At 46.9% G+C, this 26,468-nt stretch overlaps 1 protein-coding gene across 1 annotated transcript in view; it reads left to right on the top strand.

Annotated features, from left to right (window-relative positions):
• LOC147609801 (putative ribosomal large subunit pseudouridine synthase SVR1, chloroplastic) overlaps nt 1-24,462 on the top strand; it is a 69,231-nt gene extending 44,769 nt beyond the window's left edge. The window contains exons 7-10 of the mRNA XM_086786961.1: nt 3,600-3,750; nt 3,830-3,886; nt 4,293-4,348; nt 23,957-24,462. Coding sequence (XP_086643087.1) covers nt 3,600-3,750; nt 3,830-3,886; nt 4,293-4,348; nt 23,957-24,032 — 340 coding nt within the window. The 3' untranslated portion in view covers nt 24,033-24,462. The remainder of the gene's footprint in view (nt 1-3,599; nt 3,751-3,829; nt 3,887-4,292; nt 4,349-23,956) is intronic.
• The last annotated feature ends 2,006 nt before the right edge of the window (nt 24,463-26,468 follow it).

Here is a 26,468-nt window from a genome sequence, read left to right as displayed (position 1 = left end):
GGCCATTTTATATGGCCCCCAAACATCAGTCAGCTTGCTGTAGGACAGCCGACAGGACCTACATCTCCACGACCAGTATAAAAATACCCAGTCGACCAGCATCATCAGGGTGTCCACAACCTGTACCACAGTCGGCCAGCACCAGAACTGAAGTCGGGTATTGCAGGTACAGTTGGCCAAGATAAAGACATCCTGCCACCTCAGGGCTGCCACCCAAGCCACAAAAAAAAGGGAAAAGATGGGGGAAAATAACGGGGAGTGAGGAAAAATGAGAACAACACCTAATAAGGGCGGGCCATAGTCACAGGGGATGGAAGGGACGGACTGTTGGGACGGAGGGATGCCGAGTCGGGACGGTTCAGGACCGGGGACGGCAGGGGACGGTCAGACGTCCCCCCTGGAGGCGTCCCTCACAAGGGACGGTGAAGGGGACGGCAGTAGGAACGGGGACGGTTGTGGGGGGATGGCAGGGAGCCATGCGCAGTCAGACTGGTTTCTTTTGCCCGTTTCTAGCCGTTTGCGGGGCCGTTTCTAGCCGTTTGCCTTGGCTGTTTCTAGCCGTTTGGCTTGGCCGCTTGGGGCGGCCTTGAGCCTTTGAGGCTTGGGCCTTGAGGCTTGGGGGCCTTGGCCCTTGCCTCTCTCTTGCCTTGAGGTTTGGCCCTTAGGCTCGAGCCTTGGGGCCTTGGGCCTTGGCCCTTGCCTCTCTCTCTCTCACTTGCCCTTGCCTCTCTCTTGCCTATCTAATATCTATATAAGAACAAGGCTACAAGGCTACAAGCACACACACACTCACAGCCACAACTAAAAAAACAGGAAACAAGAACTCAATAAAGTATACGAAGCAAGGAAACAAGGAAAATGGACAGTCTACCGTAGAGGTAGTTTCAGGACAACCAAACATGGTAGTAATGAAGAGTAGCTGCTAGAGAAATCCTTCATGTTATCTAGGATTCTCCTACGGTCATGTAGGGAATTTGAACTATTTTTAGTTTTATCTCTATTTTCATTTTGTTGCCCCGGAAGTGGAATGTAATCACATGGATGTATCTAATTAGTCCTATAGGTCAGATGTGGCCTCTAAAGGACGTTAATATAGTTTTCTTTCTTTCTTTCTTTCTTCTCTCTCACCTCTCCCTCAACCCTCTTGAGTCTTCCAACTTCCAAGCCTCTAGGCCTCTCTCTCTCTCTCTCTCTCTCTCTCTCTCTCTCTCTAGTGGACGTTAATACAGCTTTCTTTCTTTCTTTCTTTCTCTCTCTCATTTTGTATTTACTTAATTATTAATACAATGCCTTCACTCTTTGATTGGCGTATTTTGTTAATATGACTAAAAGCTTACCATTTTATGTAAATTTGTGCTCATTTTGATGTACTTCCAAAGTAGAATAAGTGTAGAGTAGAGGAAGCATATGATGGATGGAAGCTGATGGAGAGGCCCTTGGTGAGGAATCAGGATGATGTCGCACATGAGGAGTAAGCCAGCAGTGCAATATGAGATTGTGCGAGCGGGGATGGGGGCTGCACCGATAGTGATAGAGGCTTTACTCCAGACAATGACGTACTGGCACAGATTATGTGAGCTCCCACAAGACAAATACCCCCCGCTTGCCCTAGAGTCCTCGAGACAGCTGGCACTAGCTGGAGATACACAGTTGTGTTATGCGTAGGTGGTATGCGTAGGTGGGCATGTCATTCAATTTACATGGCATGCAGATGGAAGCACTCCCCTCTTTTTAGTACAGCATAGAGGCACCTTCCTGTGATCTCAGCTGCGCAGAGTTGATGGGTCATGACTCATTAGGAAGTAAATAGTTAGAATGGATACTCAAAGGACCTTGCACTCACCCACTTAGCCTCCGGGGATGAAGATGGCCGTCTATAGAGATCACCTTCTTCACTTGATGGAGGATAACATTATCACACACCCACACTACGTGGACACACATCTATCATTTGGAGTGAGATGCGCGATCGGCCAGGTCCACACCTCATCACACCAGTTGAGAGTGGAGCCAGCCAGATATGGGCTAGGGACCACTGCACTAGAGGATAGGATGTGTCAGCTTTGCCATACAAGGCCAATACGGAGGAGCACTACATATGCCGATGTCCGGTGGGTTTGGACCACTCTCTAGGATCATGGACTTCCTGGATCAGAGATGCCTAGGGCTCTTCCTTCTGGAGCTTCGTAGACACAGGGACTCACTATTGTGGCCCAGACCAGCAGCACCTACATGAGGACCAACGCAAAGAGCTCTCACTGATTTTTTCCAGACTCGAGCTTCAAGGGAAGACCCACCCACCCTATCTGGACCCCAGGCTGATGTAGGAACTTGACCGAGAGGAGTGACACTGGACAGAGCCACCGAGCTATGCAAAAGTTAACGACCTTGACCTAGAGGCCCCTGCCCATGCCTGCATCACCATAGGAGTTCAAGGCCATCATTCTACACCATCATAGGACTCCCTCACGCTGTTTCAGCTTTACCACTCTGAGTGCCATGTTGCAGTGCCCCATGCGGGATATCTTAGGATGATATGCGAGCCTATGCTCTTTGTACATGGATCAGCTCTAGCATTTTAGCTTTGTCATTTTCTTTCATTTCATTTTAGTACCTGTGATGATGTATTCCACAGACATGATGTAATCCTTTTGGTCTCATAGGTCATTTTGGCCTTTTGTAGATGTTAATATAACTTACTTTCTTCTTTGGCCTTTTGTAGATGTTAATATAACTTTCTTTCTTCTTTCTTTCTCTCCAATCCTCTCTTGCATAATTTCAGATTTGTGAATGATCTCTGCATGTCAAGTAAAAAGGTTCCTCATGTAACATGCAATCATGTCATCATCTATCCAAAGCATAGGGGAACCATACAGTAAGTACTGGATGTGTATGGTATGAGAATGGAAAGTCTTTAACAAATATGCTACATATGGTATGCTAGTATTTTTTAATACACAATTCTCATGCATGCATGTACACCCAGGTTCTGTAATAAGACTGTTCTTACTTGAAAGTTACTTCACACTATCCAAACAATACGCTCTTCTGTGAGTTATGTTTGGCAGAAGAAGCCTTGTTTTGAAGACATAGAGAGCAAAATACCATAGAAATACTGAAGATGAAGCAAGGAGCGGGTGCTAGAGACAGACACAAAGAGGTGGGTAGCAAACGGGAGCAACCAACAGAAAAGATCCTCCCTTGTATGCATCATCATCCATAGAGTATGGCATGGCGGGTTTCGTGCATTCTAACTGTGCTAAACTTAAAGCTTACTCAACTCATGAGAATATTGAAATTACCCCATATGCTACTGTAAACATTGTAGCATATAGGTGGGCTAAGCAAGAAGTGAATATACCAAAGGATTAATGGATGCATGTGACATGTGCTTGGGGATTTTCTTGGGTGGGGTTGAAGTGGTTTTTTGCTGCGCATGAACCACTTCCTTTTGTACGATGGTAAGAATCGAAACAAATTACAATTGGAGGGTATCTTGAAAACTCATTTTGCTGTGTCTCAGGGGAGTTATATGTGTCTTGCAGCTTGAATTTTTCCATGATAATGTTGCGATACTGACTTGGAAAGTGGTTGTGTAGATACATTGCAACTGTTGGTGATAAAATCACCAAGCGGCAGCTTCAGACTATACTTGATGGTACTGAAGTACAGGGAGTGCAGTGCATTCCCGATTCTGTTGAAGTGATTGATGGAGATCAAGGCGATTCCAAGATTAGATTGCGGATTGTGGTACATCAAATAAAGTTTCTCATTAGTCATATGGCTTATATTTGGTATCATCACTTCTGATTATTTCTTTTTGACTCAGGTGTCTGAGGGAAGAAATCATGAGGTTCGCCACCTTGTGGAGAATGCAGGTTTAGAGGTGTGTAGCCAGCTTAATTTCAATCAATCTTTCTTGCATCGGTTGAAAAGTAGACTTCTATTCACTATGAGAATGGTATAGAGATCTAGGATCATTATAGGGAGCCATCATATGAAAGCAGGAATAGCTTCTATGCTTACTCTCTTCTTTGATGTATGCCATTACAAGTTTTTGCTTTTAATGTGGACCATAAGGTGTTAACACTTACATTAGGTTTCCTGTGTGACCATTGTGAAAAACATATCCAGCTCCTGATAGACCCAGTGCATTGCATGCAATTTTTTCAAATGCAAAACAAGATGTGTTGTTGTTTGTGAAAGTATCGGCTTTCTTTAATTTTGGCATAACGGTTTTACTCTAGAATTTGGGGCTGCAATTTGATGTTGGTTTTTGTGTTTCTTTGAAGGTCCATGGTCTAAAGCGTGTGCGTGTGGGGGGATACCGGCTTCCTCGAACATTGGGGTATGCTTCTTGAAGTGGTATCTTGTGGTTTTTAATACTGCATTGTAAATCTGTCCTTGGGTGTGCCCATGTTTAAATGAAATTCCCCTACCCTTCCACCCCCCTCTTCACTTTCACCTGGGAAACAGCTCGATCAGTACTTTTGCCAAGGTGATTATGAATGCATCTGAATGTCCCCTTCTGACTCTGGCATCAATTAAAGGAAGCAAGAATAATGCTTCAAATTGCATATGAGGTGTCAGACTTTCAAATCAAGAGTGAGGGTTTAAATCTTGCCATCTATGCAGAGATATCAGATGTTGGTCGTGTGTCCAGCAAGCCGGACTTAGAGAAACTTGCATTGACTTGGTGGGCTTTCTTCTGTGGTAGGCGTGCCCACGTTCAGAAGGAAACCCTCCCCTTCCCTTTTCACTTTCTTTTGGGACAACAACTTGATTAGTACTTTTTTTCCTAGGTGGTCATGGGTTCATGTGACTGCCCCTGTCTGACCTTGGCCTTAATTAGGGGAAGCAGGCTTAATGCTTTAGACTGCATATAGGGTTACTAAGAGGTTTCTTTCTCTCTCTCTCTCTCTCTCTCTCTCTCTCTCTGAGTAGATGGGCTGAGACACATGGACTCAGAGCACCTGGGCAGGCAGGTTTCAGACGAGGTTTCACGACTTTGGATCACATATTTACCCTCAGGGCTCTCATTGAGGGTTGAGCACGGGGGAAGAGGATATATTGCTGCTTTGTGGACTTCCGCAAAGCCTTTGACACGGTGCCACGTGCCAGACTCATGAGGAGATTGCATGACATTGGTGTGCCCGAGGAGATGCAGTGGGGCATTTATGCATTATATGAGGTGGTGATAGGCAAAGTACAGACTCCCGGAGGCATGTCGGATACAGTGACTAGCACCATTAGGGTGAAGCAGGGATGCCCACTGTCACCCACCCTTTTTGGACTTTACATTGATGAGATATCCGACTACATTGACACGATGGGGGGGCAGGGGGCCAGTGTGGCAGGGGTTTGGATACCCATACTGCTATATGCCGATGACATTGTACTTATTGCAGACTCCCCTGAGGGTTTGCAACAGCATTTGGATGCTTTCAGTCATTTTGTGTAGATAGGGACCTCACAGTGAACCTTGGGAAGACTAAGATTATGGTCTTCAATACCGCACAAGCCTGGGTGACTAGATCCGACCATCAGTTCACTTTTAGAGGTGAATCAGTGGAGTACACCAGATCATATGTGTACCTAGGAGTCACATTCAGCGGACCACAGTTCTCCATGAGGCAGGCGAGGCTAGATTGGCACGTGGATATGCAGCCCTAGGGGCACTAGAGAGACAATGTGCCTACATTCAGTTTCAGGAGCCGCGCACCAAACTCTGGTTGTTTGACACATTGGTTTGTTAGCAGTCAATGGTCATCTCCTGTCTGTATATTTACACCAAGGCCTCTGTTGTGGGTGTGCCCGCCTGATTTAGGTGTTTTCTCATTTTTCCCCACTCTCCATATTTTTCTCTATTTTATTCTGGTGTGGTAGGCTGTCCTGTGGCTCTTGGATGACCCAGTTGTGATGGCCAACTGCTGATGAATCTTGCAAAGTCGTCGACGATGCGGGAGCATATCAACAAGCTGCAGGCTCTTCAGCAGGAAGTTCTCGAGGCTGGGAAAGAGATATCATCGGAGGATATGGCCATTAGGCTACTATTGCATTTGCCCTCTTAGTACTCAACATTTTACTCTTCTTTGATTACCAGTGGCAGGCTCAGCACCATCACATGGGAGGAGCTTGTGCCCATGGTCTTGGACCAAGAGGAAAGATTCACGAATCATCCACAGGGCGGAGGTTCGGAGGCCTTAACTGGCCAACAGTCGAAAGGCCGGAATAACAACAACAAGGGCAAAGGGAAGGCTTCATCGGAGAAGTCTTCTGAGAAGAAGCCCGACGCACGCAGACTGAGAGAAACTGAAGGCCAAGAGGACTTGCAATGATTGTGGCGAGAAAGGCCACTATTGTAGAAAGTGTCCTAAGCGGACTGGGAAGAGTGCTGATTCTTCAGCACGAGATTAATGTATAGGTGTAAATGTACACATAGTCATTTTATGTAACAAGGCCCACTAGCAATTTTAATTCGCCATCAGAGAATGGAGTAGTAGAACGCAAGAATAGGACTGTAGTGGAGATGGCGAGGACGATGTTGGAGCATCGTGATCTTCCTCGTCCACTTTGGGGATGTTCCTTGCGAGGTTGTGTGGTTGTGGAGGTTGCTTGGCGAGATTGGGTTTCCATAGAAGGAGCCCACACTCATCCAGTGCGATAACCAGAGCTGTATAGCTATTGTTCGGAACCCGGTCTTCCATGCCCGGACCAAGCACATAGAGATACAATATCACTTTGTTGGTGAGAAGATCTTGGCTGGTGACATCTTGCTTCTTTATTGTTCGACGGAGGATAATGCGGCGGACCTCTTCACGAAGTCTCCATTTGATTACAGCCTGGAGTGCCCCTTCTTAGACCTTAGTCGCTCTGTGCAGAATAGGGTGATCAGGATGGACATCGTGAGGCTAGATGCAGAAAGGACATGGTCCAGCCCCCCCTACCACTAAGCACGAAGATGGCCCACTATCCGGACCATTTTCTACCTCTCTCCCCAGATGGCTTTGTGACACGGTCTACATACATGGACACCCAACTCTCACATGGCATTCACAGTGCCATTGGACAAATCCATAGTTCATCACATCAGTTGAGGGTAGAGACTGGCAGATACGAGGGGATGAAGCCAGAAGACCGCATTTGTCAGCTATGTCACCAGGAAGTGGAGTCAGAGGAGCACTACGTATGCCGATGTACTGTGTACTATGAGATACGAGGGAGATACTGGTGTCTCTTCCGAGAGGGTTTTGGACCATTACGACATGTGATGGAGTTTGAGGATCAGAGGTGTTTGGGGCTTTTCTTATTGGAGCTCAGACGCCACCGAGAGGGTCTCCTATGAGCCAGGACAGCACACCAGGATCCACCCCGCTAGTGAGCCATGACAGATTTTTTCAGGGCCAGGACCACCCCGACAGATACGATCAGGATTTCCACTACCCCCTCGATGAGCCAAATGTCCCATAGACGTCCTTCAGGAGGAGTCACCCTTGACAGAGCCATAGCACTTTGTCGAGCGAGATGCCCACGCTTACCAGGACCTCATCCACGGCCGCTTCATCACCGGTGGATTAGAGCCATCATCACCCGCCACAGGAGATGACTGCCCCACCTTTTTAGTTTATCTATCTTATAGCGCCCCATGAGAGAGATACTGAGATGAACAGATTACACCAGTCTTATGCTAGTTGTAGATATTATACACTTTTGTTGTACCTTAGTAAGAGTATTTTCCTTTCATAGCTGTTTAGGACTGTTTTAGGACTTTTTTAGTCCTTTTTGTCTTCCTTTTGATGAGACACCATCAGCTGTGTACTATGTTTTGGTCTCATAGGCCACTTTGGCCTTTCGCAGATGTTAATATATCTTTCTTTCTTTCTCTCTCTCTCTCTTTCTTTCCTTTTCTTTCTTTTTCTTTTCTTCCGATGACCGGAAGAACACAGTTGTATTATTTTTTGTCTCATAGGCCGACTTTGGCCTCTCGTAGACGTTAATATATCTTTCTTTCTTTCTTCTTTCTCTCTCTCTTAGACCCACTGGGTCTTTTGAAGACGTTTAATATAACTTTCTTTCTTTCTCTCTCATGGCATGAACCTCCGCGCCTAGTCCTAGCCCTACCCTCTCTCGCGCAGTGGCACCCTGCCTGCGCCGCCCTGAACTGACCTGCCTGCCCACTCTGTCCGCGCTGCTATGATCCCCCCCCCCCAGCGCGTGCTGAGCTGCGCTGGTTTGCTGTTCGCGCTGCGTGCATGCCCTCTGCACCCCTTATCCCACCCACCCTTGCTTAGGCCCCCAAGGCAGCGACTAGGGGGGAGTAGCCACAATGAACCTATAGGAGCTGGAGGCATACATCAAGACAGTGGAGGACAACACCAAGAAGGCGCTGGACAGGGTCCTGAACCAACATCAAAAACAGTTGGAAGGCCTCAACAAGGAGATATAGGGCAAGAATAACAAGATTGAAGAATTGGCAGCAAAGGTGAACCACTAGGAGGAGGAGATTCAGACCCAGATGCAACAACAAGAAATGCCAGAGTCTGCTCCAGTGATAGGGGAACTCCGGGCAGAACTGGAAGCCCTAAAGGCTACGCTCGATCATGTAGTACCCAAATCAAAGGTGCCTTGGACTCTTCCTACTTCAGCTTAACCGACACAAAGAATCAATACTCAGAGACCCTCTCCCCCAACAGTCCTTGTCTCAGCTTACCATCAACAGTTTTTTCCAGCCTAGAGGGTTGGATAGGGAGGCACCAGAGCCCATCATAGTGGATATGGGAGCCTATACCACAGTGCCCCCTTGTAGCAGGCCCATGGGAGTCACATCAGATCGAGCATGCACATTCCAGAGAGCTAGATGCTCTCGTCCCATCAGACCTGACCACCCCCAGCTCATCAGGATTCAAGAGATCGTGGCCCTCTTGTATCATGACCCCTCACAGCAGGCCCATGGGAGTCACATCAGATTAGGCACGCACACTCCAGAGAACTACACCCTCGACCCTAGCCACCCCCAGCTCATCAACCCCAGATTTAGGAGATCCTTGCCTGCCCCATGCTCAGAGAAGACTATCAACATCTCTAGCCCTCTTGCATCACCCATGATGGACATCCTGGATGGGCCCTTGTCTGGCATATAGGGTTGATTGACTTTTTTCAGCTCTCCCATATCCCATCAATTATTGCACATTATACTTGGCATAGTAGGATCTAGATTTTTCATCTTGTATATCTTAGAGTCTAAGATCTTAGCTTTCAATTTACTGTTGCTTTTTCTTATTTCATCCATGACAAGATTTCATGGGCACAATGTACACATCATTTTGGTCTCATAAACCCTTTGGGTCTTTTGAAGGCGTTAATATAATTCTCTCTCTCTCTCTCTCTCTCTCTCTCTCTCTCTCTCTTCATTTGCAGAAAGCAAGGTCACCGCGAAACGTTTCGCTATCGAAACGAAACGATGCTGAAACGATTTATTTTGGAACAAAACGTTTCAACACGAGGTAGGTGGATAATGAAATGTTGGACTGAAACGAGCATATACATAAAATGTGAAGGTGCTGGCCAATAGTTATAAGATGATATTAGCATATTTATCATCAGTAAACAAAGAAGACATATAAAAGAGAAGAGAAAAGAACAAATAGGATGAAAGAAGGAAAGAGAGAATTATAAAAGCTAAAAAGCGCACAAAATCACAACCTTTTTCCCCACATGAAACGATATGGTTTCAATGTGCACATGAAACGTTTCAACACTGAGACGTGAAACGAGTTCCAAAGCCATCGAAACGAGTTTCATGGGTGACCATGGCAGAGAGCCAGGGATGCAGAGCCTCAGGACAGGTTGGCTTTTGGAGGAGCTACTCTATCCTTGATCACATCTTCACCCTCCGTGCCATCATCGAGGAGGGTGGAGCACGACATCAGAGAATTTACTGTTGCTTCGTGGATTTTCGCAAAACTTTTGATACTGTACCCCGAGCCCGCCTCCTACACCGTCTACAAGAGATCGGAGTCCCATCTGACATGGTTTGGAGCATCATCGCCCTCTATGAGTCCGTCACTGGACGAGTGAGAGCCCCGGGAGGTACATCAGAGGAGATTTCCAGCACTATTGGGGTGAAACAGGGCTGTGCTCTATCACCCACTCTTTTCGGCCTCTACATTGATGAGATCTTGAGCTTCATTGATGGATTAGGAGGGGCTGGTCCCACACTGGCAGGCATATTGATCCCCATACTACTTTATGCAGATGACATCGTCCTCTCATACTCAGCCGAAGGGCTTCAGAGATAGTTGGATGCCTTACATGACTTTTGCACTCAGCGGGACCTCTTTGTTAACCTTGGTAAAACCAAGGTAATGGTCTTCAACACCTCTCGCCTCTTCACATCCAGATTGGGCTTCACATATAGAGGGGGTCCTGTGGAGATTGTCTCATCCTATGTCTACCTTGGTCTCACTTTCAGTGGCCCACGCTTTACCATGGTTCCCGCAGCACATGCCAGAGTGACGCGGGGATATGCAACCTTGATCTTACTTGAGTGGCAGTGCTTCCAGGCACATTTCTAGGAGCCCACAACGAAGGGCTGGCTTTTTGATACCCTCGTCACACCAGCCTTGATGTATGGAGCAGCCTTCTGGGGGCCAGATTTATCCGATGAGGATTGGCAGCGAGTTGAGAGGCCCCCGGTCATGATGTTCTCCCGTATGATCCGCAGCAAACCATCAGTCCCACACTAGATTATCCAGGCAGAGTTTGCTGCAGCCCTGATGGTAGTGGATGCACTCTTCCAGAAAGTCACATACCTCAGTAACATGGATCCCCACAGGTACCCGAGGCTTGCTCCGGAGTTCTCCCGACAGCTAGCACTTGAGGGCCACTGTGGAGTATGGTATGCACTAGTTTCCACTTGGTTCTTAGTATACGGGCTCTGCATGGACCGCCTACCCCCCCTTTAGTACAGTTTGGACTCCCCTTTTCTCCGGCTGCCTCACGAGGATACCAACCAGGTTATCCGGGTAGATCTTCTCAACCTCCACACATTGCACATGGATCACATCTCCGGAGCTCCCAATGAAGATGCACTTCTACAGAGATCACTTCCTCACACCCACTAAGGATGGATTCATCCAGCAGCTGGGCTACTTGAGTGTTCACATGTCCCATGCCATGTGGATTGCGATTGGCACGGAGGGGATAGATTCAGTCCTCGCCTCGATCCAACTCTTACGGACGCACGAAACGAACCATTGACACTGGTGATGACAATTCGGAGCCCTTAGGCCCCCAGGATTTTGAAGACTTTAAGCTCAATCAAATGCATCCCAGTTCCTAGGATCTGCAAGCTCTACAACGTTGAATTTCGAGGCGGGACAAAAGGGACTTCGGGACCCAAGAACGGCCAGATACGGGTTTCATCCCACCACCTCAGAGTGGAGACAGGTAGAGCTGAGGGCATCTTCAGAGCTGGGAAGCTCATACAGAGACCCATAGAGAAGAGGATCTGCCGACTATGCCACACAGCGGTTGAGACGGAGGAGCATTACATATGCCGGTGCCCAATATACTATGAGATCTGCGGGAGGTTTCACTGTCTATTTCGTGAGGGATTCGGTCCACTCTCCAGGATCATTGACTTCCAAGACCAGCGTTGCCTGGGCCTCTTCCTGCCTGAGCTCCGCAGACACAGGGACACCTCCTCGGCCCCAACCACCCCGCCCCCTCCCTGGCCAGCGAACCATCACCAGTTTCTTTTGGGCCCAGGAGGTGGAGGACACCGACATAGTGGATCTTGTGGACTCTCCACGAGCTGCTCTGGGCCTACCTTGCCCGAGAGGAGTTATCTCGGACCGAGCCTCTGCACTCCAGCGTGCCCGACGTCCTCGGCCCCCCCCCCCCCCAAGCCACGATCTCCTTAGCAGCTCGAGACCCAGGACATGCTCCACCGCCATCGAGCTACCTTTCCACGTGACATAGTGGAGGGAGACCTCTCGGCCATGTTTAAAATATGGAAACAAGAGCTAGAAACTGAAAACTAGAAGTGAAATAAAACAAGACTGAAAGACAAAGAGTTACCTTGAGATGAGTGTAGACAAGACACAAGCTAGATACTTTCATTGATGTGACACCCACAATATATATGTGAGAAGTACAAGATAGAGTAGACTGACTTATGGGACAATTATAGAGGTGCCACATGGCACTAGACTCAAGACACAAAGACTCAACTGAAACTAGACTAGAGAAATAGTACACCTAGTGTGCACTTATTTCCAACAGGCCATACTCATTAGCCCCATGCTTGATATTTTGGAGAGTGGTATACCATCTACTCGAAGCTGGTGTTGCTCTCATGTTTCTATGTTCTTAGTATTCCATGATGAGTTTCCATGGACAGTTTTGTATGACCCCAGTGCGATAGCTATGTTTATGTTTTCTTTCTGTTTTATTTTTCATTCCATGATGAGATATGCTATGGACATTATTGTATCACTTTGGTCTCATAGGCCCATTGGGTCTTTAGTAGATGCTTAATATATCTTTCTTTCTTTCTTTCTCCCCACGAAGATGCACTTCTACAGAGATCACTTCCTCACACTCACTAAAGACGGATTCATCCAGCAGCCGGGCTACTTGAGTGTTCACATGTCCCATGCCATGCGGATTGCGATTGGCCAGATACGGGTTTCATCCCACCGCCTCAGAGTGGAGACAGGTAGAGCTGAGCGCATCTTCAGAGTCGGGAAGCTCATACAGAGACCCAGAGAGGAGAGGATTTGCCGATTATGCCCCACAGAGGTTGAGACAGAGGAGCATTACATATGCCGCTGCCAAGTATACTATGAGATCCACGGGAGGTTTCACTGTCTATTTCGTGAGGGATTTGGTCCACTCTCGAGGATCATTGACTTCTAGGACTAGCGTTGCCTAGGCCTCTTCCTATTTGAGCTCCGCAGACACAGGGACACCTTCTTGAGAGAGCTTCGGCGCCAGCCACCCCACCCCCTCCCTCGCCGGCCAACCATCACCAGTTTCTTCTGGACCCAGGAGGTGGAGGACACCAATATAGTGGATCTTGTGGACCCTCCACAAGTTGCTCCGGACCTACCTCGCTCGAGAGGAGTTACCTCAGACCAAGCCTCCGCACTCCAGCGTGCCGGACGTCCCCGTTAGCCATGATCACCTCATTAGCTCGAGATCCAAGACATGCTCCACCTCCTCCATTGAGCTACCTTTCCACGTGAGTGACAGAGTCGAGGGAGACCTCTCGGCCATACTCATTAGCCCCATGCTATATATTTTTGAGAGTGGTATACCATCTACTCGGAGCTGATGCTGCTCTCATGTTTCTATGTTCTTAGTATTCCATGATGAGTTTCCATGGACAATTTTGTATCACCCTAGTGAGATAGCTATGTTTATGTTTTCTTTCTGTTTTATTTTCCATTCCATGATGAGATATGCCACGGACATTATTGTATCGCTTTGGTCTTATAGGCTCATTGGGTCTTTAGTAGACGCTTAATATATCGCTTTGGTCTCATAGGAGCAACAAAAGTAGTGGACATCCAGCAGAAAGAAATCAAGAAGGAAGAGATGGAGGAGGTCGGCGGCAAACAGGAGCGGCAAAAACAGGCGAGCAGCTGGTTCTTTTTTCATAGTGATGCACGAAACCCAGAGATTGCAGGCGCAGGCGAGCAGGGAACTCAGAGGTTGCAGGCGCATGCGAACAGGAAACTCTCAGATCGCAGCTCTGCACACTCTCTCTCTCTCTCTCTCTCTCTCTCTCTCTCTCTCTCATAGGTCATTATGGCCTTTTGAAGACGTTAATATAACATTTCATTTCATTTCATTTCTCTCTCTCACACACACACACACAGGAGTTGTTATTCAACACGTCTTGTGTTCGAATCTCACTCCCGTCGGATAGATCATATTTGGTCTCTTGGGATTGTTCCTACGACGTTAAAAGAGCTTCTTCTTCTTCTTCTTCTCTCTCTCTCTCTCTCTCTCTGGCCTGCCTTTTGCACTGTTCGCCATTTCGCCTGCCCATTTCGCCTCTGGCCCCCTTTCGCACTGTTCGCCCTTTCGCCTCGGGCCCCCTTTCCCCACCCACCCTTGCTCAGGCCCCCAAGGCAGCAACATAACTCTCTCTCTCTCTCTCTCTCCTCCCTGCCTGTGGGAAGGACTGCAGAGTGATCTGGAGGAATGGCCCCGAGTCTCCAAGAGAAACTCGAGGCCCTCGAGATGGCAATGAAGGCACTAATCAAGGAGAACAAGAAGACATCCGATTCCAACCTCAATGAGGTGGAAAACAAACTACACCGGCACATCATAGCTCTCGAAGCACGGGTCACGAACCTCGAACAAGAGAACACGGCACTCAAGGAGGAGGTGAGTGCATTGAAAGTGGAAATGGTAGCCATCAAGAATACTGAGAAGGAAGAAGGAGAGATCAATGACCACACTCTCACGGCCATCAAAGAAGAGATCTCCAAGGAGATCACAAAGGACATGGAGGGAAAGCTCGAAGCCAAGCAGTCAAGATGGGTCGAGGTGGTGAAGAAGAACATCCGTAAAGAAGTGAGGGAGGAGACTCAAAGGGAAGAACACCAAATCATTCACACCACCATTGAGGAGGAGAAGATGAGGCATGCCCGCCGCCTCAACATTCGAGTCACAGGTATAGCCGAGACACCCAACTCCACTCCCGAGAAAGATGGACAGCTTCTATGCATGAAGCTCGGCTACAAGGAAGCACCCTTTCCCCTTCACCAAAGCATGGAGAGCCGGGAAAGACTCAACACGCAAGCGAGCCCTCATCCTACAGTTTGCAGGAGAGACGGAGAGGGTCACCTTCATGAGGAAGAGGGTCATACTACGGGGTTTAGAGGGAGCTCCTATTTTCTTGGATGATGATCTCACGAGGATGCAGCTTGAGCATAGGAGAACTTGCATGCCACAAGTCTTACACGCGAGGAGAGAAGGCAAGAAGGCCTTCTATCGAGATGGTCGGGTCATCATTGATGGCCGGCCCATGGATTAGCGGTTTGGGGCCTATGGGACACAGACCAGTCCACTGACAGAGATACACATGGCAGTATGGAACTGTAATGGTTCACTATGGGTGCAGCCTGGACGACTGGAGCATGTTATGGTGGGGAGAGACATCATACTTCTGACAGAGACACATCAAAGCCCAGAGAGAGGGCTACCTCGAGTAGAGGGATTCCAGTGGGAGTCAGCATACAGGAGGACCACACGCCAGGGTATCTCGAGAGGGTCGGGGGGAGTAGCAGTCCTATTCAGACGGGAGCTACAGGGGAGACTGAGAGTGGTAGCACAGGATCCAGAGGCGAGATACATGTGGATCAGCTTACAGCTCTCACAGGACAGGGTTATATACATAGCTCTATGTTACTTTTCTCCATCAGGATCCTCGTATGTCATTACAGAGGACATGCCATAGGAGGAGGAGACAGGAGCCTCGCCATACACTTGTCTGTCAGAGGAGATTATGCATTATTCTACACTAGGGGAAGTATTTCTTACGGGCGACTTCAATGCCCACACACAGAGCAGACAGTGTGAGGTGTATGACTATGATGACATGGAGATCCTCCACCGTGTGGATCCAGAGGAGATAGGGGCTAGTCGGGCATCAGAGGACACTGGACCAGACAGAGGACATTATGGGGACCACTTACTAGAGTTCGGAGCCAGGCATCATCTCGTTATTTATAACGGGATGCTACAGTGGCCCGGATCAGGAGGGCTGACATGCTTCCCACATGGGGGTCATACACGGACCGGAGGCACGGTGGTAGACTACATTATGGGGTCTTTGGAGGCATCACAGCTTGTCACCTCATTCTCCATTCCACCTCGTCCTATTGGGGCAGATCATACATACTTGGCATTTTCACTAGCCAGATCACGAGTATCACCAGTCCCCCACATACCGACACCACACACTACCATCTACTTCACACATGACATGGCAGACATATACACTGGCAGAGTAGAGGATGGGCTCCTACTCATGGATCCCCTGGCACCTATGGATACCATTACAGCCCAGCTGGCATCACTCCTACACACGGCTGCATTACAGAGCTTCCCACATCGTGTACACTCAGGAGAGCCTGCGAGACCTGGGACTATGCCCCAGAACAGATGGTATGATGACGAGTGCAGAGCCCTATACTCACGACTCCGCATACAGAGAGCCTTGGGAGCCATCACAGAGCAGGAGTCGAGGAGAGAGATGAGGAGACTTACTCGCCGCAAAAGGCGGGCCTTCGCAGAGATACAGGAGCTAGAGATCTTTCATTTCTTCATGAGTAGAGATAGCCCTGTCTCATGGCGGCACTTTAGAGAGCCCCGGGCCGACACCTATTGCAAACCCACAGACATGGCACACATATGCAGAGGGCCTATACCATGCCCCACAGTAGCCACCTATACCTCAGCCACAGGAGCCCCGACCTACCACAACTAGCTTCTTTACCCACTCGATGGTACAGGAAGCTATCCGCCGCCTACAGCATGGACGGGCCGCCGACCATATGGGCTTGCAGGGTGAGCATCTCATATATGCAGTAGATTCTTTAGCTCCTTTTCTTGCACACCTGTTTAACAGGGCACTAGCAGAGGGTTTGCCTGCGGAGTGGACGATGCACACCATTGTGCCGATTCACAAAACAGGGGATATGCTCGATCCGAGCAACTACAGGACGGTTATGGTTGGCCACGTGCTGGCCAAACTCTATGGTGCAGTGCTGGAGCAAGAGCTTAGCTTATATGCGGAGCGAGCAGGTTTACGCTCATCATGCTCATCAGGGCAGGCAGGCTTCAGGAGAGCTTTCTCTACCACTGACCATGTATTCACTTTGAGATGTATGATTGATCAAGCCAGAGTGAGGAAGAGAAAGCTCTATTGCTGCTTTGTGGATTTCCGCAAGGCATTTGACACAGTACCACGAGAGAGGCTCTTTCAGCGCCTGCAGTCGCTTGGCATACCAGCAGATATGACATGGGGCATCTATGCATTATATGAGCAGGTTTTTGGGCGAGTCAGATGTCCAGGAGGTATGTCCGAGACTATTACTAGCACCATTGGTGTGAAGCAAGGATGCCCACTTTCCCCCACGCTATTTGGGTTATACATTGATGAGGTGGCTGACTTCATTACACGGGGAGGCGGAGATGGAGTTGATTTAGCAGGTACCTCAGTACATATTATGCTCTATGCTGATGATATTGTATTAGTGTCTCAGTCTCCAGGTGGTCTACAGCAGCATCTACATGCACTCGATGATTTCTGCACACAGAGGGGTCTTACTGTGAACCTTGGGAAAACCAAGGTTATGGTCTTTCATACATCGAGACAGGGCAGGAGTCAGCTGACATTCACTCTCGCAAGATGCCAGGTGGAGGTGGTGACATCATACGTGTACCTAGGGGTTACCTTCTCTACAGCAGCCACACGCTTCACCATGGGTTCAGCAGCCAGAGCTAGATTGACACGGGGATATGCAGCATTGGCTATGCTAGAGAGACGGTGCCACCAGGCGCATTTTCAGGAGCCCCGGACGAAGGGGTGGCTATTTGACACATTAGTCACACCGGCATTGATGTATGGAGCAGCGGTATGGGCGCCAGGCCTTGCTACCCATTGGTGGACACAGATAGAGAGACCACAGGCCCTCATGATGGCACGCATGATACGCAGCAAACCGTCAGTACCTCATGACATTATCCGAGCAGAGTTTGCTGCGCCTCCTATGATGGTAGAGGCCATATTTCAGACTATATGCCTGCTAGACAGATTCAGAGAGATGCCACAGGACAGATTGTCATACAGAGCTTTGAGGCATCTAGACAGCTGGCTGAGGCAGGAGACAGAGGATCATGGTATGCACAGGTCACACATTGGTTCTCACAGCATGGCCTAGACATGGATCATCTACCACCATTCCAGTATGACAGGGATGCACCACATATCCGTCTCTCTCATAGTGAGAGGAACAGAGTATTGAGACAGGATCTATGGCAGCTCTATACACGAGAGACATGGATATCGCCTACACAGCCTCTTCCACCGAAGATGCTATACTACAGAGATCACTTCATGAGTATCACTGATGATGGATTTATAGAGAGGCCTAGATACATGGAGGGCTTTTAACCACACGGCTCCCGAGTGGCTATTGGTTAGCTCAGAGTTTTATCACACCAATTGGAGATTGAGACTGGCAGAGCAGCACGGATCCCCCGAGAGGAGAGGGTATACAGATTGTGCAGAGAGGAGGTGGAGAGTGAGGAGCATTATGTATGCAGATGCAGAGCATATACAGCCATCAGAGAGAGATATCCCATTTTATTCAAAGAGCCACATTCCCTACGCCAGATCTTTGAGGCAGCAGACCAGCGCATATTGGGGAGATACATTCTAGACATACAGCGCCACAGAGAGACATTATTACAGGCTCAGACAGCTCCAGAGGGGGGGGCGACAGACACAGATTACTACATTTTTTCAGAGATCCATCCCCCTCCCAGCCCCTACACGGCAGGGAATTACTCTCCAGAGAGCAGAGACACTTAAAGCCCGCAGGAGACAGAGGACACCTGGCTTTCGGACACCACGCCTATACCAGAGAGAGATGACAGAGATCAAAGCTCAGTTTCACAGAGAGGGTGCGGAGCGACTGGCTCGCTTCAAAGCACACCCAAGCATGTTCTTCAGGGAGCTGTGGACACCCCCTTCACTGATGTATACCATTTTATACCCCCAGTATGGTACAGGATGGAGCTAGCTAGGTTGCATATCATGATTGTATACTCCATGCATATAGCTTTGCATTCTCCTAGTAGTAGAGCTCCATCCCCTGCACACCCAGATTCAGCTTTTTTTGTTCAGTACTTTTTCATTTTGTTGGGATGACAGAGGATACCCCATACAGGTACTCCGATTTGTCTCATAGGCCGAGTTCGGTCTTTTGGAAGACGTTAATAAAATCTTTCTTTCTTTCTTTCTTTCTCTCTCTCTCTCTCTCTCTCTCTCTCTCACACACACACACACACACACAGAGGTTTCTGCCCAGCAGCAATGTATGGGCTTTCTCTTGGGGACCGGATCTTAGTGATGCAACATGTTAAGAGCGTAGAGAGACTCGAGGTGATGATGCTCTCACGTATGATCAGGAGAAAGCCATCTGTGCCACATTAGATCATGCTAGCAGAGTTTGGAGCCGCTCCTTTGGTCATAGATGCCTGCTTTCAGACCGATTGGCCAATTGAGGGTATCTTCACATCACGCCTTTGGCTTAACCACACTTATAGCTTTGTGAATTTTTTGGTTAGCATCGTTTAAAGGAAAGTTGTGCTTTGATACCAATGTTAATTGGTATCAAAGTAATATAATTGGTTGGGGAAGTTTTCAAATATGACTAATAATGCGATTAAACACTTAAAATAAAGGCACTAAATTTATTCACTTAAAACCACAAGCACACTTAAGGTTTTGACACCACACTGGGACCGGAATGGGCTGGCTCCCCTCTTGGAATTTAGGTGATATTGCCAAGGAGTATTTATCTATCACAAGCTTCGACGGTGCTTCAAGAGTCTAGCACGAGGTCATCCAGATGCAAGTGCAAAGTCCCAAAATATGTCCACAAATCCATAGATCTCGTGTAGACCTCAAGGAATTTATAAACCATGAAATCCTTTCTTTAATCTCCAAATTTTTTGTAAAAGAGTGATTTTTAATAGAATTAAATTCTATGTATAGAAAGATGCATATTGATTATTATTTTTTTATAAAAGAGTGATTTTTAATAGAATTAAATTCTTTGTATAGAAAGATGCATATTGATTATTTTTTATTATAAAAGAGTTATTTTTTTTAAAAGAAAATTCTATGCATAGGAAGATGTATATTGATTTTTCTTAATTATAAAAGAGTGATTTTCAATAGAATTAAATTCTATGTATAGAAAGATGCATATTGATTATTTTTATTATTATAAAAGAGTGATTTTTAATAGAATTGAATTCTATATATAGAAAGATGCACGAGATTTTGTCGAAGTTCAGGCCAAGAGATAGGCAGCCAAGAATAATCTCCAAAACTGGTGGTGGCCAAGAGAGAGGCAACCAATAGGATCTTCAAAAGTCCATTTGAATCGAAGTAACACTGTTCAACATGTACATCCAACAAGTACAACGTACAATCAGCGGGCACAAATGGTACTGCAAGTACTAAAGGTACACTTAGTACTAGAAGTACAATTGGTACAGTGGGTATACATGGTATTGCAAGTTTGACGAGGTGCAGCCAATACAATGGTATTGTCATCAAGTGCAATCAACAAGTACATGATGACATCAGGAGGTACAAGCTGGCTGTAGGTAAAGTAGGGTATAACGGTGCCACATCAACATTTTATGACGTCGATTGTGGAATTCACCTCGTCAGGTGTGAGCACTAATTGGGCACCATCTCGTAAATAATCAGTACTTATGAAATGGAAACAGCACAAGACAGTGACAAGGCTGAAAATGAAACTTAGCACAAATACACCACACTGGGTCCGGAACTAGGCTGACCTCCTCCCCCCCTCTTTTTTCAATACCAAGTATATCATTGGAGTATTTTATTTTGTACAATGTTCCACGGGCTCTCAAGCCAGATTTGCTATGATGTTGCGTAAACATCAATGGACTGGTCATGGGCGTCACCCACAGGTGCAAATAGGCACTATGGATGCCCGAAACAACCCTAAATCAGCACAACCAGTCCCCGGAAGGATTTGACAAGCTCAAAACAGGTTGTCAAGCAGCATGGGCTGATCATACAATAGCAACTCAGCCACTTGCTGAGGACAGGTTGCCTTGGTGAAGTAGGGGGAATACTAACGGAGGATTGTACCAGGGTGCTCTTTTGATGAGGATCATAGCTATGTGCTCGGTTTTGCAAATGGATGGGTGGAGCCTCCTCTATGAGAAAAAATGATGGAGAGACGGAGTGCAGGAAAAAATGACGATGAAGCTTGTAGAGGGAGAATGAATCGTGCATGAGTTTTTTTGGAGGGGTGCCCACCAGGTTGAGCTTTGGCACTTTAATAAATTGTCCACTCAAATTTTAACGAGTGTGAACTTGCAAAGGTTATAAACCTTACAAAGCATTTCAATGGATTAAAGTAAAGGTTTAGAGCACACTTACCACCTGTTTACATGTCACAAAACACATTAGAATATAGGGCATTCACATGGTTCACGGGTAGGCGTCCTAGGCCCGTGAACTCGACATTCATAGCAGGAGTCATAGGAAAACAGTTCACGTGAAAACAATTTCAAACATGCAAACATGCAAACCTTCATATCAAGCAGTCACACAGGAAAGTAATTCATATGAAAACAATTTCAAACATGTGTGCATGTGCACTTTGTTATGAACAAATCTCCAGGTTATGGAACATGTACAATAGTGGCATTTTCACACGTAGGTCTAGCACATCAGGTCATGTGGAACTGGGATCCCTGACACTCAGATCCACACAACTGGCCACGAATGGGTGTGAAATTTGGGATCCTAGGTGCTGAACACACTGGCCTCAATACGGGCTCGCGAAGGTTGCATGCCCCCCGTGAATTGGTGCAAAACTAGAGAAGAACTTTTGGATGGCTACCTGGTGACATTTCCACTGGCTTCCTCAACTGAAAAGCATTGAGGTACGCTTGAATAAGCTATGGATAGTAGGTGAAATATTGTCCGTCAACGCACTTTGCATTGATAGGAAGATAGTTTTTGAATTTTGTGAGGTATTGCCTCGAAAGCTTGCCATCAGTTAGCTTTCGCTCCTTGTGAAATACCAGATGCTTTGGCTCAAGTATCTTTTCATGCTCATCAACCTTTGAGGGCTCTTCCGTGACACGCCCTTGTGGATTTGGCCCGACATACTTCCGCAATAAACTCACATGTGCTTGCTTGCTAAACCTGTCCACAATTGTCTGTATAGCATCATTACCCTATTGGGTCCTTGTAGAGGGGTAGGTTGCCCATTGTATCCACACGTGAAATCACGAGGTGTGAGTGAGCTATCCTACATGAAGGGATTGTAATACCTGCGGGCTTTTTGTATAAAAGGGGACTTCCCAACGTCGAAGGAATCAATCGAATTCAGTCTCATTTCTTCCTGTTGTTCATGGGCATTTAGTTTAGCTACAGGTTAGCTAAATTCTGGCAATCCTGGTGGGAAGGGGTGAGTTTCCATGGCTGCCTCTCCCCAGATCTCGGTGTGTTTGTGCTTAGATCCCTACTCTAGCCCTTTAGCATTGCCGCCTGCCTTGCCCACAAATCGACTTCATGCTGATTCCTATGAAGGTTTTACTCACCGGACCCCCCTTCGTAGCAGCTTGCAGTCCACTGTCACCCACACCTACTGGTAGCACTCCTTACCTTCCTCAGGCTGACAACTGCTTCAAATGTGTCGTTTCAATCGCTTCAACTCACTCTGGTTACCACCTGCTCGATGTCAGCTGCAACTATTCCTCAGCATCTTGCCATCTCCGCTTGTCCTCAGGCTTGTGGCCTGCACCGTTCTTACTCATGGCTTGACGGTCCTCCATGTTGGCTCACCATGTTGTTTGGCAAGCTTCACACAGTGGCGACCGTTGCACCCACCACTTGGCGCTCTTTGTCAGCTGCCTGTGTCCTCACCCCTTCACACCTTGCTTGGCCGTTGCTACCCGCCCATCCGCATTGCCTGTCTGCACCCTTGACACCCAGCCGATTGTCTTACACCTGCCCCGCTCCCACAGTCCCCCCTTCCTACTCATTATGCACGCGTCCACGTTACATCTATATAACCCACTTCATTAACTTACCAATTCCCTTCTCACCTGCTTATTGCCCATGCTACACCTACCTTTTGCTTTTCTTTCATGCCCTTATCATCTTTGTCTGCACGTATCGTTCTCACACTATTACCCCCTTGCCCACCTATCGCCTTCTCACCCTATCACCCCACCCTGCACATATCACCCGTCTACTCACCCTATCGCCCTCCGGACCACCCTGTGCAATGCACACCCTTGCCTTCTGTCAGCCCCACCTACTGTGAGTTGATGCCAAGCCCAGGCCCAAAATTGCAGTTTGCTTGCCTGCTGTTGTGGAGGAGGTTCCAGTTTTGCAGGTGGCACATACTATTGCAGAGCCGAGATCAGCCATTGTTAGTTGAGTCCCCTCTGAGGTAGCCACAACTGAGGGCCTGTGGCAATGTTCTGTTCACGGGGTAGGTAGCTCCTTCAAGGGCGGACTTGTGTAAAGTTTGCGACACTGTATTAGGTCCATGGTTGTCATGAAGCTTCCAACTGGGTCTTACTACTCTGTCTGGGTCTTTTGTGTAATAAGTCTGGGTTCTCTGTGTTAAGGCACCCACATAAATTATCATGCTCACATCCAAATGGGAAGGTTTGGTAATTCTCTGCACTTAGTCCACAAGCTCTGGTGTAAAAGTAGAAAGTGTGAGAGCTCATGGGAAGCTCTTATCATAAATCTTACTTGGTTTGATATCTGTGAGAATATCTAGTATTGTTATTATCTTTGGTTATCATTACCTGTTTGTTTATGCTTGGCAGCCATGTAAATTATCATGCTCACACCCAAATGGGAAGGTTTGATAATTCCCTGCACTTAGCCCACAAGTTGTGTGTAAAAACAGAAAGTGTGGAGCTCATGGAAAGCTCTCACCACCACGAATCTTGCTTGGTTTGAATTGTTGCTATATGTGAGATTGTCTAGTATTCTTATTCATCTTTGGTTATCATTACCTGATTTTTATGCCACCGGGGTGTGTTGAACCGTAAGTGCTGCATTTTTCTGCTGTGTCACAGCCCATGCACATTACGAACTGGCTCACAAAATTTGTTGGTTTCACAGGATAGGAAAGCACCTGCTTCTTACAGAAGCTAATCTGAGAAAAGCTCAGTTGATACCCGGAGGCACAAAGGATTGATGCTACATGTACACATGGAAAGGTAAAATACTATGTTTGCAGGGGGAGGTGTGATACAATTGGTCCACAAAAGGTGTTAATGAAGCACTGAAAGTCAGACGCACATCTGGTGCTGAAGGCATTCAAAGCAAGAAGTCTTACATGCAAAGCATAGCACACAAATATCAGGTCAACATGCAAGATGATGCTGGGGGAGGATGCAAGAGAGGCAGAAACGTACATGAAGGATGCCTGCAGGTTGGTAGCCCTGTAGGCATGGACATCATTATAGATTGATAGTGCAGTCAGTCAAGTCACAATTGGCTTGATAGCCTAGTGTTTTTAAGCGAGGGCTTAGAATAAACGTATGTGTCAGCTCTTGTTTTTCCAAACAAAACTCATTTTATAAATGAATTTTAGATGGAATGCTAAGGTTTTAGATCTTGGAGTATCTGTAATACAGATAAGGCATTGAATTTAGAAATCTCCTTTGATATGTATATTTAAATGGCCAAGGTAATCAATAATCTGAAGGGCTGTTCACATCCTATGTGCATGGAAGCACACCTTTAATTGTGAAAAATAAATCCTATCTACAAGACCAATACAATGTTTCAACAAGTTACGTCCTTGTCAACACCACAATCTTAGACAAAATGTACGATAATGAGAAAGTCATTACCAAGGTAAACTAGGAACCTCATCATGAAAGGACAATTCACGCAACAAGGGCAGGGGACACGTGTGTTATGGGAAGGGTTGGCATAAACACGGAGGGCTCTACTTTTGGTAGATGGGAAGGCAAACCACAAGGCTACTTATGTCATTTCATCTTTCAAGTCTTTACCATTTGTAGGACAAACTAGAACCTCCTTCACTCTAGCAATCCCTGCCCACATGAGATTTGCACCTTCCAGCATCATGATACAATTGTCCACCATTAAAAGCTCTTCGATCGAGCTGGACTTTCAAGTTGAGCTAATTTGTGTCAATGGGGTTGGCTAGAGGTCTCGAATGCAAGTGTGAGGTCATCAGTTTGACTCTTGGGTACCTCCACTACATATTCAAGGAGTGCCAATCCTTTGTCACCATGCATGGTGATGTTGGTTGGAGAAAAACCAAAGCCTCAATGCAGTCGCCATTGGTTGCTTCTGTGTTCACAAGATCATTTGTCACAGTTGTCCTAGCATGGTTATCGTGGTGGTGGTTCCATTTTATGATCTATGGTCGTTGTCTCCTCACTTTAGCTGTCAATATTTGGTAGTGAAAGCAAAAAGGTTGTAAGGGTGTCTTAAGGATGTAAAAGTCTTCAAAAGAAAATGAGCTAATCTGGGCTACAATGATCCTTAATGAGCATGTTACAAGGTTTGTGAGAATATTGGAAGAAATGTTAAAAGAACACTTATGAGTCAAGCTAGGTGGTCAATTATTTTGAACTCTTTCTGCAATTTATATTAGAGGTCACAAGAGATCAATTTGCCTTATGATAGACTCATGTTGCTATTTTGTGTGATTTCCTCTTCAACACTGAAGGGGCTTTAAGACTAATTTAGCACACTTGAAATCTTTTGTTAGTGAAAGAATGTAGTGGTAAACCCTCAGCAAAACAAAGGTGATGATTTTGATGCCTCGAGGATGGTTTTAAATAGGTGCGAATTCACATATAGGGGAACAAATGGAGGTGGACGAATCCTACACATGCTTGTAGGTATGTTTTTCTACCTTTAGCTCTGTTGAGAAAAGTGGTGGCAAAGCGTAGTACTAGGAGATTTCTACAAAATGGATAGACCAGAGGTCCTCCATAGCCTTAAGGTTTTGGGATATGGATGCCAATTTGAGGAAATATGCAGTTAAGCGTGCATTAGTGCAAACGCAACCAAGATGGGTGACCTTCTAGGACTTGGTCCCCCATCCAATTTCGAACATAGTATCAGAGCCATGGGTTGAAGTATAACCTCTGACTCACTAGAGAAGCCAAGTTGAGTGATATGGATGGCTAGACCAATTTGAAGAAACCTACAAAATGGATAGACCGGAGGTCCTCCATAGCCTTAAGGTTTTGGGATATGGATGCCAATTTGAGGAAATCTCCAGTTAAGCGTGCATTAGTGCAAACTCAACCAAGATGGGTGACCTTCTAGGACTTGGTTCCCCATCCAATTTCGAACATAGTATCAGAGCCATGGGTTGAAGTATAACCGCTGACTCACTAGAGAAGCCAAGTTGAGTGATATGGATGGCTAGACCAATTTGAACAAATCTCCACTTAAGCATGCATTAGCGTGGACGTAACTGGGATGGGTGATCTCTTAAGAGTTGGTCTCGCCACCCAATTTGTAACATGGTATCAGAATCGTGGGTTGAAGTGTACCCACTAAGCCACTAGAGAAGCCAAGTTGAGCCTTTGATCCAAGGAAACATGAACAAGTTCAACCTTTGAGATAAGAAAAACCAGAC

The sequence above is a fragment of the Cibotium barometz genome, chromosome 50 (assembly GCF_041138505.1).
Source record: "Cibotium barometz isolate CiBa-2024 chromosome 50, ASM4113850v1, whole genome shotgun sequence".
NCBI classification, from domain to species: Eukaryota; Viridiplantae; Streptophyta; class Polypodiopsida; order Cyatheales; family Cibotiaceae; genus Cibotium; species Cibotium barometz.
This window is presented reverse-complemented; position numbering and strand designations above follow the sequence as displayed.